General features: G+C 36.2%; 2 protein-coding genes across 3 annotated transcripts; one reads left to right on the forward strand and one right to left on the reverse strand.

Annotated features, from left to right (window-relative positions):
• Positions 1–5,987: 5,987 nt before the first annotated feature.
• On the reverse strand, positions 5,988–7,906 carry LOC120283731 (acyl transferase 4-like). 2 transcript variants are annotated; one of them, XM_039290456.1, is made up of 3 exons: positions 7,739–7,906; positions 7,167–7,632; positions 5,988–7,044 (listed from the first exon to the last, which is right to left on the reverse strand). In XM_039290456.1, the coding sequence occupies exons 2-3, from the start codon at positions 7,578–7,580 to the stop codon at positions 6,208–6,210; spliced, it is 1,251 nt and encodes a 416-aa protein (XP_039146390.1). In that variant the 5' UTR covers positions 7,581–7,632; positions 7,739–7,906; the 3' UTR covers positions 5,988–6,207. The 2 variants fall into 2 exon arrangements, with proteins under 2 accessions (XP_039146390.1, XP_039146389.1); XM_039290455.1 differs by lacking the exon at positions 7,739–7,906 and having other exon boundaries at positions 7,167–7,696.
• Positions 7,907–15,636: 7,730 nt separating this feature from the next.
• On the forward strand, positions 15,637–16,167 carry LOC120249388. Its single transcript, XM_039257880.1, has 2 exons — positions 15,637–15,903; positions 15,973–16,167. Exons 1-2 carry the CDS (start codon positions 15,637–15,639, stop codon positions 16,165–16,167), a joined length of 462 nt encoding a protein of 153 aa, XP_039113814.1.
• The last annotated feature ends 4,073 nt before the right edge of the window (positions 16,168–20,240 follow it).

A 20,240-nucleotide genomic window follows, 5' to 3' on the forward strand; every position in this document is an offset into this window, starting at 1 on the left:
ATGATACATTTAATTTATAGAAGAATATCATGGTTTGGTTGTTGCTGGTTAGACTTGTACAGGCCTAACAACCACCATCCATTGATAACTTGTACATAGTTAAATCCTTAATTATTTTTAATCAACAGTATTGTTATTATATTATATAAATACTATAAATATACCGTATGATTCACTCATTATTTATTGTGTCATCCGTAGAAGAATATCATTTTGATACTCTATAGAATTGCATAATAAAAAATTTTTTATTAACTATATTTTGTTTATTTTGTTTTTGAAAATTTTCTAAGTATACATAAACCGTGTGATATCAAGTTATTAAGTAATTGATACATTGTCATAATTTGAGTAATAACGGACATGTTTATTTCTCAAAAATCTCTTTTATAGGAGGCCTTGTTGTCACTGTCAAAAAAAATAAATTAAAAAAATAATAATAACAAATTGTATAAAGCTATGAAGGGACATTTTTATGCTTAAGAATTTTATGATAATTTTCATAAGACATTCATGGATAGACTTGTTCCGTGCAAGCTTTTTCGAATCCAAAAATGTTGTTCTCTCACTCGTCAGGCAATTCCATATTAGTGGAAAGCGAGAGCCTTAATTGGTTAGTTGGCTGACAAACATTAATTAACTATGTTATATATCTTGGTCAAGAGCTGAGACTGATGCCGTGTGAAATGCGTCCAATATTTCTTAAGGTAGGTAAACTACCAAACAAGCTAGGTCGTGAGAGATACATTCCAACAACTGCATGATTATTTGTTGAAAACAAATTCAATAAACACATTATGCAATGCCTTCAAAACTTTTCTCAGTCAAACTCACCAACCACATTCAACATCCTCACCAACCATCTACTACACCTTGAAAAAAATAAAAAAATAAAAAAATAAAAATAAAAATAAAAATAAATTATTATGCACCAAGCAACTACGTACAAGTGCTGCATCTTGAGGCGGATGTGATTTTTTTTTTTTCTGTTATATAAATGAATAAAATATAATTATATTGGACATAAAATATAAACATAAAGAAAAATTAACAAATTTAGCATGATACAAATGTATACTACTACATCTATATATTGGTGGTATTGTAGATTATATATAAACAAAACCAATACTCTTATAAAAGATATATTTGGCACCAAATTAAGAAACTATTGAGTATTGTCCCATGTGGATTGTACAACTAGAGTCGCAATGGAGGGGTAATTTTTACTAAAAACTATGTGTGTGTGTTTTTTATTTCATTTGGGGCAAAAATATCAATTTGAATCAAAATATTTATAGGGACTCAATAAAATAAATATATCCTTGAAGATGCAAAAAGCTTTACTGTTCTTTTGGATTGGCTTTGGACTTTTCTTGCATACAGCTTAACTTAAATTTTTGTCACATCCAGAGGACATCCAGGGATTCCAACAATTTTTTGATGATGTGGAGGCTAGAAATTTCTTGTCAACAAGTTGATGGTGTGTCATCTATTTAGTTGACAGTTTCACATTACGCATGGATGCCACTTCACTCAAGTTAAGCCACATCAACACCTATGTGTGACGTGTCCAACTCCCCCTTCCACATCCACATATTCGTCATCATCTCTTTACTAATTCTAGTGAAGGAGAGAGCGAGGAAGGATATGACCCAGGTTTATGTGAGCAAAGGACTAGACCATTTATATATGAAAATAAAATAAAAGTATTATAAAATAATAAGAAAATTGTTTTTATGAGAACTCCTGAGTTTTGGTGGGGGTTTGCTTATTTGAATTTTTTGGAAATAAAAAAATGTTTTATAATAAACGACCTCATCTAAATGTTGTTACTCAAAATTTTTCAAAAATAATTGTTTGAAAACTAAATAATAACAGGTGGTCCTCCAACAAGGAGTTTTACTCCCCGAGGATCTCATCTACAGAGAGCCTTTGCTTGGGTAGAGCTTGAGAATGACCGTTGAAGCTTTGAAGATGAAGAATTAAGCCTTTATCTCAGAGCTTGAGCTTTGAAATAGAACTCACCATCGTAAGGACCCTCGTCTTTGAGCCTCTCCTCACCAGCGCCATCCGAATTCACTGCTTAATCTGTGGGTGGGAAGAAATGAATCTGACATGTCAATTTTTAGATGATGTAGTAGGTTTTAACTGACGTGGCTTCAATAAGGGTGATGTGGAGGGTATGTGTACTATGGGTGCTTAGTGGGATTCTTCAATGGCCACATCATCAAAGAAGGGCCGGAATTCTCAAATAAGATTCAAATTGAATTTTATACTTCAAAATTAAAAAAAAAAATAGTTTGATATCTTTTAAAAAAAAATTTACCTAGCAATGGAAAGAGGAGAGGTTAATCGCTTTAATTGAGTCAGATTTTTGGGGTCAATTCACCAACGGCACTAGTGAGAAAACCTAAAAAATTAAACAAGGTTCCATTTGATTGTTGGGTCCTCATATATCAATATATATATATATATATATATATATATATTTGGTATGTAAGCAATTTTGATTATATTAAAGGAAACCAAGAGCATGCACCGATTGAAGATGCTATTATTCATTTTTAGCAAGATGATTCAAAAGATAATTATTCTAAGTTAGAAGAAGATACCAAATTTATTGGAGGCGTTTCTCTAAATTAATCTTTAAAGATGACTATATTATCGTACCCAAAAAAAAAGAAAAAAAAAGACGACTCTATATATTACATCTATTGCTCCAAATTGGTGCTATATAGAGAGGTAAATTGTCACGTTTGAGGAAGATGCGATTAACAATTTACTCAGCATGCTATATAGCAAAATATGAATGGTAAAAAGTCTCACCTTAGGTCATTCCAGGTAGATGGTAAATTGTCTCATCTTTTTCATGGACGATGGTATTCACTGTCATTACAACAGGAATATCTAGAAGGGTATAGGCTCAAGGAAGGCTAAAGCGTTCACATGGTTAGCCTAGAATAACAAAATTCTCACCTTAGAGAACTTTGCAAAAAGAAGATGTAATAAGCTCACAACTGCTATTTGCGTCCTATGTTATACAAATATTGAATCCTCGGATCATTTATTGCTCCATTATCCCTTTGCAATACAAATCTAGCTTAAATTTTTGATGGCACAATGGCCCGACAGATATTCCTACTTCTCTCACTAATTTGTGTTGGGCCCACGGAGGACACAAGATCTGTCAGTTTTTGGAATATCTTGATTGAAAGGATTAATGAATTTTTTATGCATGTTTTTGTCCTACTTATTCAATTATTTGTGAAATTTTTTATGTGTTTATTTCCTGGGTGTTTGCAGTGCCAGAGCAAAAATGGAAAACCCTAGAAGAGTTTGTCAGCAAGATCAAGAGAAGCTTGAAGTTTGTAGAACCCATAAGAGGTGAGCTTAATAGCTAGCCCCTGATGGACCAGAGATAGCTCGCGCAAGCCGAATTGTAGCACTAGCACTCTCAAGCTCTCCTAGGGACCTCTCCCCCTCTCGAGGTTGAGCTTTATGCTGTTCAGTGTTTGTGGTGCTTGTTTCACATATTTGCTCCCTGGATGATGGACTTTATTTGCTACTTTGCTCAAAAAATGTTTGTAGCTCGTTATATATATATATATATATATATATATATATATATATATATATATATATATATATATATATATATATATATATATATTGTACTTATTATGGACTCTCAAGTTCTTTATTAATATGTGGTTTATTGTGGGACCCACCACATTTGTGAGCCCACAAAAATCTTTTTTAAATTTTTACTGTTAATTGGGTGGTTACGTTTTCATTTGTGAGCCCACAAAAACCTTTCTTGAAACCCTAGCCATCTCTTTGTTTTCTTCTGCTTTAGTCTCGTCATTTAAGAAAATTGAGATATAGAACAACATTTCTTCTTCACAGTGATGAAGACGAGGAACTGAACTCCGTGGGTGCTCAATTGAGAGTGATTAATGTAAGGTTCTGATTTATTTTGTTTATGTTATTTCTTATAATTGTTTGTGATGTGTAACTAGTTAGGATTAGGGTTTGGTGAGAATGCATATTTGATTTATTTGAGGATGAGATTCTTAAATTTCCTGTTAGCGTAGTAAAGATCCCTCTTAAATTTTTTATTTTGGGAGACCTAGAGACTGAATTTGGAGGAGATTAAAATACAGAATTTGTAGATCTTAACTAGGTTACTGCAAAATTTCAGAATTTTTTGTGTATGTATGCTATAAGGTTTAGCCTTTAAATTCTAAAGTCTCAGATAAGACTTCTGTGCAGACCTCGAAGAATTATATTGTCTCAGATAAAAATTAGTCCCCAATTGACTATGCACTAACCCTGTCATTTGGGGTTAAACATTGACCGACATGTAATTCTGTTAAGAAACTATAGTTTTACACTTGGTGAAGAATAATAACCTCTGATATCCTAGCTAGGTTCATTGAGGGTAAACAAATGAATTTTGATATTTTTGTCTTGACCATAGTTATTGGGAGACACATACTGTATTTATCTAAAAATCAGGCTCTGTTGGATGTTTTTTTTGTTTCTAAAGTGTATTTTGGCAATTGTTCTGCTATATCATATTATTGATTTTTATTAAGAATTTTTCAGACTTTTCATAATTCCAACCATTTCTGCTTAATGGCTGTGAAACTCATAATCTGGTTGTTAAATTTTTTTCAAATCAGGAGTATAATAGCTCACCGATAATGAACAGTAGTAAACCTATCCATGGTGTAGATTAAGGGCCCATTTGATAGATATGATAAAGGTCATAGGATATGATAGATTATCATATCATATTATTTTCTTTTGTTTGGTGTGCCATCATTTGTTGGCACCGGATTTGATGAGTTTGGATTTAGGGCGTGACATTTATCTACTTTATATAAAAATATTTTAAAAAATCTTTGATATCAACACTAAAAATAAAAGAAATATGATGATGGAAGAATGCATTAGAGATTAGATTGTATAAAATTCTTTTGTTAACGGAAGTGGTTTATCCACTATATTTTAAAAAAAATATATATTCTTGTTCATACTTACCAACTACTACGCATTAACCAAATAAAATAAGAAAACATTATTAGGTACCAAAGATGAATGGAGAACCAGCAGTGCTTTATCTTCAGGCCAATAAGATGGCTATTCAGTTGTAATTAGAATTAATTAATTAAATTTTTTTAAAAAAACGAATGCTAAACCTGAGACTTAAAATTATTTAACGAATAAAAGGAAAATATTTAAATAAAAATGACAAATAATCTGTGGTTAAGCAAATTAAGGATTTTGATATGATATTGAAAATAAAAAGAATATAATGGTTTAAAGATATCCATGGGGAGTGATAAACATATAGATATATACCCCAATTTGTAATTTTTATAATTATTAAATTTAAATCATTATTATTTTTTTTTTATTGTTAATAATTTATTTACTTACTGATTTAATTATTTGTTTATTTTATGGAAAATAAAGAAATGATTGTTTTTTTAAAATAAAAAAATAAAATAATAATAATGCTATTTATGCTCATGAAAATTTTTACATACACATATAAAAATTGATCGCTTGTTATTGTCCTGGTATTTTAACTGTGCAGAGGGAAACAAGGGGAAACTTGAGGAGGCCATGGGGAACGTCCGCCGTAGCCTTGACTTTCTGGGTTCACGATCTGATGCGGATCCTGTGGAGCCGCCGGTCGAGGAGGCGCAAGAGCTGTAGACGATCTTGAGTACTATCTGGGTTGCTAGGTGGCAGGGTGCGAGGAGGCCTTCTTTTTTTCTTTTTCCCTGTGTTTATGTTTTTTTGTTGTTGGCGTGTTTGATTTTTGTACCACCTCTAGTGGTCGGTCTCATCTGTCGGTGATGACCTGTATCCTGTTCTCGCTTTGGTTAATTGAAGTGGTTTATCCACCTTTTCAAAAGAAAAAAAAAAAAGAAAGAAATGAAAAGAAAAGAAACTTTTTCCAGTGTATTTATAATAGGAGAAAATTAGAGCTTTATTTCATTAACATTTGACTCATACATGTAAAACTGAACAATTGACCCTTGTTTGGCCTTTGATACAAGAATGTTTAATTTTGACCAAATTTCAAATTTCAAATGAACTATATATATTTTTACCAGGTTAATTAAGGGGGACGCAAATGCAATAATTGAACGTGTATATATATAAAACACTAGCTGGAGATGATCATGATCATGCCAGGCTGATCATCTGATCACGAAACGCAGCGTAGTGTTCCTTGAGGACACAGTAAGTCATGAGCCTGACGCTGTTTTCTTTGGCCGGAGGCAGGCCAAGAACACAGAAGGGCATGAAGTCAGTGTGCTCGAAGGGCACTATGCGCGCCGCCTTTCCCCATCCATAGTCCACGTCGTTGAATCCCAAGTGCCTCCAGTCCGTAGCGTTGAGTGTGTCATAGCAATCATCATCACCCTCCTCTTCATCTTCTCCTTTCACCCACTTAGCGAACCCCTCCGCCAGCTTGCCTTTGGTTTCCTTGATGATCTTCACTAGTTCCACAATGGACGCGTTAGCGACCATCTCGCTCGTAGCCTTGGCTTTGAGCACGTAGAAGCAATTGCCATAGTAGCCACCCTCCGCGGGCAGTGCTGGAGTTAAGAGGTGAAGGAAGTTGGCTGCGAAACTAAGTTTAGTGAGGGCGTTCGGGGGTAAACCGATGGCTCGGGTGCGGCACTGCCACACTGTGGCGATGAGGACTTCGAAGGTGGAGCATGGCTTGCAAGTCTCATTCAAGTACTGCTGCTTCAGCTTGTTGACGTGCTCTGTTGGCACGTCGATGATCATGTACTCTAGACGCTTGGAAGGTAAGTCCTGTGGTGGTCCTGCTGGTGCTCTTTCAACCCGCCTCCTGACGAGCTCTCTAGACCAGACTGGCATGATCGACGGGCGGTCCATACCTCTGGCCAGCTCGGCCACCGCACGAAAAAACTGCGCCGCGCCTTTGCCATCGGCCATGGTGTGTGAGGTTCGTATGCCGATAACCAAGCCACCGCAAGTGAATCGCGTCACCTGTACGTACGTATAATTAATTAAGCATGCATGACTAAGAATGAATTGAAATACTAAAAATCTAATTTATTATCTTTTTTTTTTTCAAGTACACACGGATATATATCTATATATATATATACCTGCATGAGTACGATGAGATCATCAATGTCTATGTGTGGACGTGAGTCAGGCAGCAGCGCTTGACTGGGGATGGCGAAGGGGTGTTCCAAGTAATTCACGTCTTCCAAGCTACAATTCGCAGAGGCCTCGATGAACCAGGCTCCGTCGCCGGTGCAGTCCACGCGCACCTCGCCAGTCTTGTGATCCTCCACGAACTTTCCAGCCAGAGGGTAGTAAAGGACCAGGGCCTTGGACAACGCCGTCCTAATAACATTGGCAGCGTCCCAAGGTCCGTGCTTGAATACGTGCATCGATGGCACCATACAGCGTATGAGAGGCATCTGGTCGAGGTCCGAGAGGGCGAGGCTACCGCCCGGAGTTGCCTCGGCGGGGACTACCAGACCTTGTGATAACTTGCTCACCGCGTAACTCATTCTGATCACTAACAATTAATCTCTACTACTGATTTTGGTTATCCCTGCAGTACTGCAAGTATATCACGATATATAGCGCAGTTGTAGAGATGACATATTTATAGAAGAATATGGGTAGGCCTGGACGTGCATGACTTTAGAATTTTATCAATATTTACCTAATTAAGGAGTGGGTTGTTGGCGCTCGGAGTCTCGGACGCTTAGAAGCCAACTTTTACTTGTCCATCCTTAAAAGCGCGTTTGGTGAGGACTGAGGACACCAATTATCTACAAACATGGTCCCTTCGATCATTATAGTCGACGTCTTTCTTCAGTACTCTTTCGACGTTTGTTTTTGGCTGTGGCTCTTGTCACGGACGTGACCAGGCAAGGGCCCTTAATTACAGTCTTCAACGTTTGTTTTTGGTTGTAGCTCTTGTCACGGACGTGACCGAGCAAGGGCCCTTGCGGTTCTCCATTTGTTCCCACTTCCTCCACTCACTTGTCTCTCTGTGCGCGCATACACATTTTAATCATTTGCTAATATTCTTCGCCGGCTTCAACTTCTCTTTGTTTGACTATTCCGATATGGAGTTATTAGCAAGTGGTTCTCATTGAATAAATTTTTGGTAACAGTATATTATACCTAAAGTGTTTGAAGTTTCATTTTTCAAATAAGATTCTACTGTAGTATACTGTGTGATACTATTCACCTGGCTCACTTAATATATAATAAATCCATGTTCTTGATCTCTATATAATTATAAGATAATAGAGACTTATCATTATTATACGATAATGAAGATTTATCTTTATAAAGTTATGATCCCAATAAATTATCTTGAGAATATATGAAAAGTATCATTGCTCCATATATAAATTAGTCTGTCACATATAATAAATTTGCACAGGATATTAAATTATTATATTGGTGCACCATTGTATTTACATGTTTTTTTTTTACAATTTTTTTATAGGATATAGTTTGTCAATTTTGTCAAAAAATATATAAAAAAATAAATATAACATATTGATTGATATGTATGGTTTCTATTTTAATTAAAATTACAATCCAAATAATTAAATATAAAAAAATTGTTATTTTTATCTAATTTAGGACATTTGGAATAACTTTAGCTTTCCCTAGTTGCTTCATAACCAAACACTATTTTTTTTATTAGCTCTAATTTTATATTTTTGTGGGCCCCACACGTTTTTATTTTTATTTTTATTATTTTTTTCATTTAATTGTTTTGCATGTAAGGCTGTTACGGAAGAGGAAAAGAAATTTTCCTTTTTTATTATTTTTTTTCTCTTAATTTTTCATACCTTATTAGGTTTTCAAACCCTAGCCGCCACCTCTTTGTTTCTCCCGAAATAGATTTCCGTTTGGACCAAGAAAGAGATCTTGTCTCTTTCTTCTTCTCTTCTTTTTGGGTGTGTGGTGCCTGAGTGGCGAGGGACGGAGATATGCTCTTCTGTCGAGGGTTGTGTTGTTATCGTTGAGAGGTAAACGTTCTCTTCCTAGATCTAGGGATTAAGTGGTGGATTGATTTTCCTCATAATAAAATAGACCATTTAGCAATAAATTTTCTATGTTGATTTGCATGCCTTTGTTCATGATCAAGTTCTCTATGAGTTAAAAACATTGTTTTTTTATTTAAAAAAATTTGCATGTCAATATTTTTTTAAAGTCGATTATAGATCATCGTATTTGATGGCCGAGGGTTGACGGGTTTGTCTCAGTATGCAAGCTTCACGGTTTTTAGAGCACTGTTGGTAGAATACTATTGATTGGGTAATTTTTGTTCTCATTTGATTGTAGTGAATGATAATATTGGTCCAAGATTGGTATCCAAACACATAATGCATTATTTAATTGTTGTTAAAAGCTGATAGTAGAGAGGGAATGGAGATTTTGTTTTTAAAAGTGATATGAAAAAGACAATCCCTTGCCTTTTTATCTCATTTAATACATTATAGAAGCCATTCATGTGTCCCTTATGTTGTCGACCCTCTCTGTTTTTCTTTTTATGATTTTTGTTATTGTTATTATTTTTTTCTAAATGTTTACTGATAAGCTTACTCTAATTATTCTTGGATTTGTAATTTGTAATTTCGGTTGGAATTCAATGACAAGCACTTTTAAATAATTTGTTGTATGTTGCCATTAGAACCCATAATTAGGGGAGTGCACTATTATTATTATTATTATTATTATTATTATTATTATTATGGATTTCTTATAGGATAAAATATTCTAGAAATTGTGTTCAGTGGCATCCCACTAAAACTTGTTATTTATGTGGTAGAAGTTTTGATTTGCCTTGGAATTTTTAATCTTATTATAGGGTATTCTGTGGAAGTCTAATTTTTGGGGTGCTTATAGTTTTGGCATTAGACAGGTAAGTAAACCGCATATAAACCTATATATATGTATATATAAATTTCTAATTATCGAAATGATTCAAATAATTATTTAATTACTTTGGGTTTTATTGTTAAAACTATTCATGGTGTTATGTTTAAATGTTTTGGGTTAAAATACTGTATCTACCATTATCATCAGAATTTATAGATTTTTATTTATATATTTATTTGTTTATTTAATTGATTCTAAACTTGACTGCCATTGTTCTGTTAATATATTATATATTCTTATTTTTATTTTTACTTTGAACTTCTAGAGACAATGACTATTTAAAAGATTGAAATGGTTGCATAAATCTTGATTTATAATTTTAAATATCCATTACTGCTATGGATTACTTATATTTTTAAATAATGTGGTTACCGCTTTTATTAATTTTTACTTATTCTTACCACATATTGGCATCTAACTCATTTTTGAAATAATTAGAATTATTTTTCATTAGAAAAAGCAGGATCACCAAATTTCATTGTTGTGTTGACGATAATTTTGGACATGATATATTTTTGTATAGAAATTCGTAGTCCCCAATTAACAATGCAATAACCATGTCACTGGGGGTTAAACACTGACCGTGTCGACACGCATTTCCGACATAGAAACTATAGTTTCGCACCCGTTCCGTCGGTGAAGAATAGCGAGCTCGATATTACGGCTCGGGTCACCGAGGGTAAACCTATGAGTTCTAAAATCCGACTCGGGTCACCGAGTTTAAATAAATGAGTTATGATATTTTGTTTTGGCATTAGATGTTTGGGGGACATATATGCTTGTTATTTTGGTAAACTAAATCTGTTATGATTTAATTCTGATTTCTGGATTTCATTTTGATATTTATTTCGCTTTGTTACATTTTGTATGTTTTTAGAAATTATTGAACATTTTTGTGATCCCGATGTTTTTAGTGGTTGCTTACTGGGCTCCCAAGCTCATTAAGTTGTTCTCTCTATCTTTCAGATCAGGAGTAGGGTTGGGTGGTGGACAGTTTAGCGGGGTCGTTGAGCAAGTCGCCGCCTAGTCATATTTCAAGTTAATAAACTTTCTTGTTGTGAACCTAGAACTTATGTCTTATGTTTAATGTCTTGTGAGACACTTGTTACTTGCTTCCAATATATATCGGGCATTGTGCCTCTATGTTGTTTTTGAAAGTTAATGTATTTGTTAAAGGTTGTTTTATCTAGTGTGAGACAGGTTTTGAGGCCTTGCGTGCCTACTTGGTCACGACCTTGTAGGTATGCGGCCGTTTGTCAATGCTCTAGGTTCGGGGCGTGACAAATCTAGTGGTATCAGAGCGTTGTTGATTTCAATTAACTATGATCTTAGTTTCCTAGCAATCTGATTTAGTTTGTTAGGGTGATCTGACAGATGTTTAGATTGGTATCCTTAGGTGTTATTGATCTGATAGGATCTTTTGTTTGAGTTTGCCTGATTGTATTTGGGTTTACCTTGCAGAATGCCTCCTCGTAGGGATACTAGTAGAAGTGTTGCTGATTTGATGGGACAGTCCTCTACTGCCGGTGGAATCCCCGCCGAGGGAGGGACTAGTGATAGGATTGATAACCACGAAATTCCTGCTGAGGAAGGGACTAATAGGGTTGATAACCAGGAAACTTTGATGGATCTGGTTCGAGAAGTGGTAGGGTTGGTGCGTGATCAGAGACAGCAGCAGGCGTCAGCAGCACCACCACCACTACCGCCTCCTCCTTCGCCCTTTCCTCAGGAGCCTAAGGAGAAAACCATCATGGAATTCAAAAGATCTGGTCCACCACCATTCGAGGGAACTACTAATCCAGATGAAGTGGAAGTTTGGGTAGAAGAAATGGAGAAGGCTTTTGCTGTGATGAAGTGTACTGAAGAAGAGAAACTGAGGTTTGGTGTGTACATGCTCAAGGGTCCTGCAAATCATTGGTATCAAGGGGAGCTTCGCACTCGTCAGGGGAAACAGTTTGGTTCTTGGTTGCAATTGAGAGAAGCTCTTTTCTGCAAATATTTCACAAGGGACAAGATGGTCCAGTTTGAGAAGAAGTTCATCAATCTCACTCAGGGCAGTATGACAGTGGATGAGTATGAGATGGAATTTGACAGACTTTCGAGATATGCTCCGAAGCTGGTAGATGATGATCATAGCAGGGCCAGACGTTTTGAGGGAGGATTGCAGGCACACATTCGTAGGGGGTTGGCCGCCTTGCACTTGACTAGCTATGCAGAGGTTGTGAGTCGAGCCAAGTCTTTGGACACTGTCTGGAGTGATACTAAAGATCAAAATAGAAGGTTTCAGAAAAAGAGGGATAGAAGCTTTGGCGATCGGAGGAACCATCGATCGAAGTGGAGGAAAACCTAGGTTGGAGGCGAGACAAAGTGAATCCCAGACTGTGAATGGGCCACCAGTACAGCGGTCTCGTGGGTTTGCACTTGTTCGCCCTAGTGCAGACAGAGATGTGCTACTTGTGGAGGTTCGCATGCTCACTGCAGATTGCGGGGACGTATCTTTTGGGGCATGTTTCAAGTGTGGCGAGTATGGAGCATCAGTATTCTTTGGGTGTCCAGCGGTTTTCATCAGTGCGAGAGGACATCTAGGGATGCAGGGATTCGAGACAAGTGTCGGCGCCCAAGTCTCAGCGTCTTGGTCGGTGCGGGGGAAAGAGGTAGCTAGTGAGCGTCCCGACTTCCTCGACTCAGCGACGGGAAGGCCAAAGACCCGAGGCGTGTTTATGCGATGACTCACGAGGATGCACACGCCTCTAATGCGGTGGTGTCGGTACATTAGCGGTTTACTCTGCGTATGCTTGCGTATTATTTGATTCTGGAGCTACGCATTCGTTTATCTCGTCTGCTTTTATTCGTAAGCATGCCCTACCTGTTATAGCTGTGGGTTATAATTTGTGTGTTGCAAACCCCTTTGGGAGTTGATATTGTGCTAATAGAGCATGCAAAGATTGCCCCATTATGGTTGCCGGTCAGCTGAGTTGTTAGCTCACTTGCATGTTATGACCATGGCCCGACTATGATGTTATCTTAGGAATGGACTTTTTGTCTAAATTCCATGCCATAGTCGATTGTTATGCAAAAAGTGTAGTTTTTAAAATCCACGGAGAGCGAGTTCACCTTTCTTGGGAGTGATTACGCATCACGCCTCGTGTAATTTACGCTTTACAAGCTCGGAAATTACTTTTTGGGTGGAGTGTTCGGGATTTCTTGCAGCGATGATGGATGACAAATTAGAAGGGCCGGTGTTAGAGGACATTTCGAGTGGTGAGGGAGTTTTTCGATGTTTTTCCCTCGAAGATCTTCACGGCTTGCCTCTGACGGAAGTTGAATTTGCTATTGATTTGGTTCGGGGAGCGAACCACATATCGAAGGCTCCTTACGAGGATGGCACTGCGAGGCAGAAAGAGTTAAAGAAGCAACTTGAGGAATTGCTTTGGAGAAGGGATTCATACGTCCTAGTGTTTCTCCCGTAGGGGTGCTCCGGTGTTGTTTGTTAAGAAGAAGGATGGTAGTTTGCGGTTGTGCATAGATTATCGGGAGCTGAACAAGGTGACAGTGAAGAACCGGTATCCACTACCACGGATAGATGATCTTTTTGACCAGTTACAAGGTTCACAGATATTTTCAAAGATTGATCTTCGATCTGGATACCACCAGTTGAAGATTAGGCCGGAAGATGTGTCCAAATCTGCATTTCGCACTCGTTATGGACATTATGAGTTCCTTGTGATGCCTTTTGGGTTGACGAATGCCCCTGCGGCTTTTATGGATTTGATGAATCGGACCTTCCAGCCTTTCTTGGATAGGTTCGTCGTGGTGTTTATTGATGATATTCTGGTGTATTCGAAGAGCCGGGAAGAACATGAAGAACACTTGAGGATTGTCTTTGGGCATCTTGAGAGAGAGGAAATTGTTTGCAAAATTCTCTAAGTGTGAGTTACAGTCTGGGACGAGGGTAGCTTTCCTTGGTCATGTGATAACCAAAGATGGGATTTTTGTTGATCCTAAGAAGGTTGAGTCAATTGTTGAATGGAAGAGGCCAACTAGTGTGACAGAGGTTCGTAGCTTTTTGAGGGTTAGCTGGTTACTATAGGCGGTTTGTGGAAGGGTTCTCGGGTCTTAGCGACACCATTAACAAAGCTTACCGGAAAGAAACAAAAATTTCGAGTGAGTCCGATCGGTGCTGAGCGAGTTTCCAAGAGTTGAAGCACCGGTTGGTGTCTACTCCTATTCTCACACTTCCGTCTCCTGGTGAAGGTTTTACTATTTACAGCGATGCTTGTAAAACCGGACTTGGGTGTGTATTGATGCAGAATGGTCATGTGGTGGCTTATGCATCCAGGCAGTTGAAGCCATTTTGAGGTGAACTATCCCACTCATGACACGGAGTTAGCAGCGGTGATCTTCGCTCGAAGATTTTGGCGGCATTATTTGTATGGAGAGACTTGTGAGGTGTTCTACGGATCACAAGAGCCTCAAATACATTTTCACCCAGAAAGAGTTGAACATGAGACAAAGGAGATGGCTGGAGTTGCTAAAGGATTATGATCTGACTATTAGTTATCATCCCGGGAAGGCAAAATGTAGTGGCTGATGCACTAAGCAGAAAGTCTTCTAGCAGTGTAGCTGCATTGATTACATCCCAAAGACCACTTCTAGAGGATATGAGAAGAATGGAGCTACATGTGATTTTACAAGGTGCAGGTGGTTATTTGGCGAGTTTAGTGGTGCGGCCTATGCTCTTGGAGAGAATTAAAGAAGCACAAGCGGAAGACAACTATTTCCAGAAGATTCGTCAGGAGATAGAAGCTGGCACTCAAGTTCAGTTTCGGATCCACCACGATGGTTCAGTGAGATTTGGAGATCGGATCTGTGTTCCAAATGACTCAGAGTTAAAGAAAGAAATCATGGAAGAAGCTCGTTACACCGATTATTGAGTTCATCCCACGGCGAGCACTAAAATGTACAAGGATCCGAAGAGTACTTTTACGGTGGAATAACATGAAGCGAGAGATTGCCCGGTTGTGGCACGGTGTTTAACTCTCGTCGTGAGGTTAAGGTGGAGCATCGAGAGACCCAGTGGGACTTCTTCAACCACTTCCGATCCCGAGTGGAAGTGGGAGAATATGCGATGGATTTTTGTGTGCGGTTTTCCTAGAACCCACAAGGGTACTGACAGTGTGTGGGTAGTGGTTGACTGATTAACCAAGTCCGCACATTTCTTGGCTGTGAAGACTGGCATGTCTTTGGAGAAGCTAGCAGAGATGTACATTGACCAAATTGTGAGGCTGCATGGTGTTCCAGTGTCAATCGTGTCAGATCGGGACACCAGGTTCGTGGCACACTTCTGGAAAAGTTTGCATAAGGCTTTGGGAACTAAGTTGACTTTTCGAGCCTGACTTTTTCACCCATAAGCAGATGAGGCGATCGAGAGAGACGAATCGGATCTTGGAGGATATGCTTCGGGCTTGTATGCTGAGATTTTGGGGGTTCATGGGATCGACACTTGCCTTTGATTGAGTTTGCTTATAACAATAGCTATCGAGCAAGCATCCGGATGGCTCCCTATGAGGCACTATATGGCGGGGAGATGCGGATCCCCTATTTCTTTGGGATGACGTGGGAGAGAGAAGATTGTTAGGGCCAGAGATTGTACAAATGACAGTGGAGAAAGTTCGATTGATCAGAGATCGTTTGCGAACGGCTCGAGGTAAAACGAGAAGAGTTATCGTCGATACTGGGAGAAGAAGTTTAGAATTTGAAGTGGGGGATCATGTGTTCTTGAGGGTCGCTCCAACCAAGGGAGTAATTCGTTTCGGCGTTAGAGGGAAGCTCAGTCCTCGATTTATTGGCCCATTTGAGATTTTAGAGCGCATTGGTGAAGTGGCATACCGACTTGCACTCACCGCCCTGACTCTTTCCCGTGTGCGATAATGTGTTCCACGTTTCTATCGTTTGAAAAAGTTCATCGCAAATCCTGATCATGTAATACAGTTCTCAGACTTTGAACTCAACAATGATATGACATATGAGGAGCGTCCTATGAAGATCGTGGACTTCAAAGAGCAAGCTTTAAGAAGACGGACCATTCCTTATGTAAAGGTTCAATGGAGCAATCATTCAGAGCGTGAAGCGACATGGGAGTTAGAGTCAGAGATGAGAGAAAGATACCCGTATCTTTTCATCTGATCAGGTAAGAGTTTAGAGGACTAAACTTTCTTTTTAGGAGGGAGGAGTTGTGGGCCCCACACGTTTTTATTTTTATTTTTATTATTTTTTTCATTTAATTGTTTTGCATGTAAGGCTGTTACGGAAGAGGAAAAGAAACTTTCCTTTTTTATTATTTTTTTTCTCTTAATTTTTCATACCTTATTAGGTTTTCAAACCCTAGCCGCCACCTCTTTGTTTCTCCCGAAATAGATTTCCGTTTGGACCAAGAAAGAGAGAGATCTTGTCTCTTTCTTCTTCTCTTCTTTTTTTTGGGTGTGTGGTGCCGGTGGCGAGGACGGAGATATGCCTCTTTGTCAAGGGTTGTGTTGTTATCGTTGAGAGGTAAACGTTCTCTTCCTAGATCTAGGGATTAAGTGGTGGATTGATTTTTCCTCATAATAAAAATAGACCATTTAGCAATAAATTTTTCTATGTTGATTTGCATGCCTTTGTTCATGATCAAGTTCTCTATGAGTTAAAAACATTGTTTTTATTTATTTGCATGTCGATATTTTTCGTCAGTTATAGATACTGTATTTGATGGCCGAGGTTGACAGTTTGTCTCGTATGCAAGCTTCCTGGTTTTAGAGCCTGTTGGTAGAATACTATTGATTGGGTAATTTTTGTTCTCATTTGATTGTAGTGAATGATAATATTGGTCCAAGATTGGTATCCAAACACATAATGCATTATTTAATTGTTGTTAAAAGCTGATAGTAGAGAGGGAATGGAGATTTTGTTTTAAAAGTGATATGAAAAGACAATCCCTTGCCTTTTATCTCATTTAATACATTATAGAAGCCATTACTGTGTCCCTTATGTTGTCAGCCTACTGTTTTTCTTTTTATGATTTTGTTATTGTTATTATTTTTCTAAATGTTTACTGATAAGCTTACTCTAATTATTCTTGGATTTGTAATTTGTAATTTCGGTTGGAATTCAATGACAAGCACTTTTAAATAATTTGTTGTATGTTGCCATTAGAACCCATAATTAGGGGAGTGCACTATTATTATTATTATTATTATTATTATTATTATTATTATTATTATTATGGATTTCTTATAGGATAAAATATTCTAGAAATTGTGTTCAGTGGCATCCCACTAAAACTTGTTATTTATGTGGTAGAAGTTTTGATTTGCCTTGGAATTTTTAATCTTATTATAGGGTATTCTGTGGAAGTCTAATTTTTGGGGTGCTTATAGTTTTGGCATTAGACAGGTAAGTAAACCGCATATAAACCTATATATATGTATATATAAATTTCTAATTATCGAAATGATTCAAATAATTATTTAATTACTTTGGGTTTTATTGTTAAAACTATTCATGGTGTTATGTTTAAATGTTTTGGGTTAAAATACTGTATCTACCATTATCATCAGAATTTATAGATTTTTATTTATATATTTATTTGTTTATTTAATTGATTCTAAACTTGACTCGCCATTGTTACATTAATATATTATATATTCTTATTTTTATTTTTACTTTGAACTTCTAGAGACAATGACTATTTAAAGATTGAAATGGTTGCATAAATCTTGATTTTATAATTTTTAAATATCCATTCCGTTATGGATTACTTATATTTTTAAATAATGTGGTTACCTCGCTTTATTAATTTTACTTATTCTTACCACATATTGGCATCTAACTCATTTTTTGAAATAATTAGAATTATTTTTCATTAGAAAAACGGGATCACCAAATTTCATTGTTGTGTTGATGATAATTTTTGGACATGATATATTTTTTTGTATAGAAATTCGTAGTCCCCAATTAACAATGCAATAACCCTCATCATCTGGGGTTAAACACCCGACCGGGTGTCGACACGCATCTTCGACATAGAAACTATAGTTTCGCACCGTTCCGTCGGTGAAGAATAACGAGCTTCGATATTCGCTCGGGTCACCGAGGGTAAACCTATGAGTTCTAAAAATCCGACTCGGGTCACCGAGTTTAAATAAATGAGTTATGATATTTTTGTTTTGGCATTAGATGTTTGGGGGACATATATGCTTTGTTATTTTTGGTAAACTAAATCAGTTATGATTTAATTTCGATTTGGATTTCATTTTGATATTTATTTTCGCTTTGTTACATTTTTTGTATGTTTTTAGAAATTATTGAACATTTTTGTGATCCCGATGTTTTTAGTGGTTGCTTCATCTGGGCTCCCAAGCTCATTAAGTTGTTCTCTATCTTCGGGATCGGGGAGTAGGGTTGGGTGGTGGGACGATTTAGCGGGGTCGTTGAGCAAGTCGCCGCCTAGTCATATTTCAAGTTAATAAACTTTCTTGTTGTGAACCTAGAACTTATGTCTTATGTTTAATGTCTTGTGAGACACTTGTTACTTGCTTCCAATATATATCGGGCATTGTGCCTCTATGTTGTTTTTTTGAAAGTTAATGTATTTGTTAAAGGTTGTTTTATCTAGTGTGAGAGCGGGTTTTTGAGGCCTTGCGTGCTTTCACTTGGTCACGACCTAGTAGGTATGCGGCCGTTTGTCAATGCTCTAGGTTCGGGGCGTGACAATCACATATGCAAAGAGAATGATTATTTTAAAGTTTATTAATGTGATAAAATAGATAAATTATATTTTTATTAATAAAATAAGATAATCAAATATCCTCCAATAGTAGAGACATACCAATAAACTTCAATATGAGATTGTTAGAAAGGTATACCCGATGGTGTCTTCTGCCTACTTAGAATTTTCTCTTCCTTATTTTACTTTCTTTGTTGTATTTTGTATCTTTTCACCCCTAGTGAGAGGAGTTTCCTATTTTGTACTGTCATTTTTTTTTTCAATAAATCTGTGATTTATTCACATTTATTTTAAAAAAAAGTATACCGCATAGAAGTGATCATAATTTTTTTTTTAATTTACAAAAAAAAATTAGAGGCAAGTGTATGCATGTTCGTTTGTGCATCGGATAAGGGTCATACAACTTTTTTGAAATATTTCTAATTATATAAAATAAATGGAAATATATTTTATTTAAAATAATGTGTTTTTTTTATTCTTTAAAACACAATACTTTCTACCAATCCTTGTGGATTGCTATGTATCATTTTTTTTTTTATTCTAATATATGTGGTTTATTCATCTTTTTCATATATGTACATATATATATATATATATATATATATATATATATATATATATATATATATATATATATATCTTTAAAACACAACACTTTTCAAATCTTTTGTTTTAAAATGTATATAAGCCATACTTATTTTATTCTTAAAACATCAACTATGTATTGAGAGGATCTACTAAGTAGAGTCAAATGATATTAGACTGTTACTATTAACTTTTTAAGTAAGTAAACCACTAATACTTACAGCTATATATATGTATGCCATTTTATTATGTTCCCATTTGATTAAATTATAATTTATTTATTTTTATTAAATAAAATAACTCTTCTAACTTTTTATCTCTCATTTAACGATTAAAAAAATTATAATAATTTCAGACAAAAATAACATGATATTATTTGAAAAAAATCCACTTTTATTCACACTCATTTAAAAGAAAAAAGTTTCAATTATTGTTTGCATAATAATTTTTTTAATAAAAAAATAAATAAATTATAATTTTTATTTTTAAAAACAAGCAACTATACTTGTTCTTTTAATTCAAAGTGGTTTATCCATCTTTTCATCCTGAAAAACAAAAGAAAACAACAATCAAGTTAAATAGCTATTATCTGAATTAATAAGCTTATAACAATACAACCAAATAAGACAAAAAAAAGAGCAAAAATTCCAAAGGAAACAGAAAAAAAGAAAACAGCATATCGGAGAAGATGACATCCACCAGGAGGTTGCATAATAAAGTCAGCTGCTTTTAAGCTCTTCTTTTCTATAAAGTAAAAATCACTCATTCTTCAAAGGCGCTGTCACGGTTGAACACATGTTACACATCAATAGAGCGTGGAAAAGTGGAAACCAGCCAACCAGCCCCTCATTCTTCTTCATAGTTGGGACAATTGAGAGCCGGTCAACACCTACCCCAATGGTTTGCTCCG

The sequence above is a fragment of the Dioscorea cayenensis genome, chromosome 19 (assembly GCF_009730915.1).
Source record: "Dioscorea cayenensis subsp. rotundata cultivar TDr96_F1 chromosome 19, TDr96_F1_v2_PseudoChromosome.rev07_lg8_w22 25.fasta, whole genome shotgun sequence".
Taxonomy (NCBI): Eukaryota; Viridiplantae; Streptophyta; class Magnoliopsida; order Dioscoreales; family Dioscoreaceae; genus Dioscorea; species Dioscorea cayenensis.

Coding starts and splice junctions, on each gene's coding strand:
- LOC120283731 (XM_039290456.1), bottom strand. CDS start 7,580: ATGAGTTACGCGGTGAGCAAGTTATCACAAGGTCTGGTAGTCCCCGCC. Junction 7,045..7,166: donor ATCTCATCGTACTCATGCAG/GTATATATATAT, acceptor ACGTACGTACAG/GTGACGCGATTCACTTGCGG.
- LOC120249388 (XM_039257880.1), top strand. CDS start 15,637: ATGACAGTGGAGAAAGTTCGATTGATCAGAGATCGTTTGCGAACGGCT. Junction 15,904..15,972: donor CCGCCCTGACTCTTTCCCGT/GTGCGATAATGT, acceptor CATGTAATACAG/TTCTCAGACTTTGAACTCAA.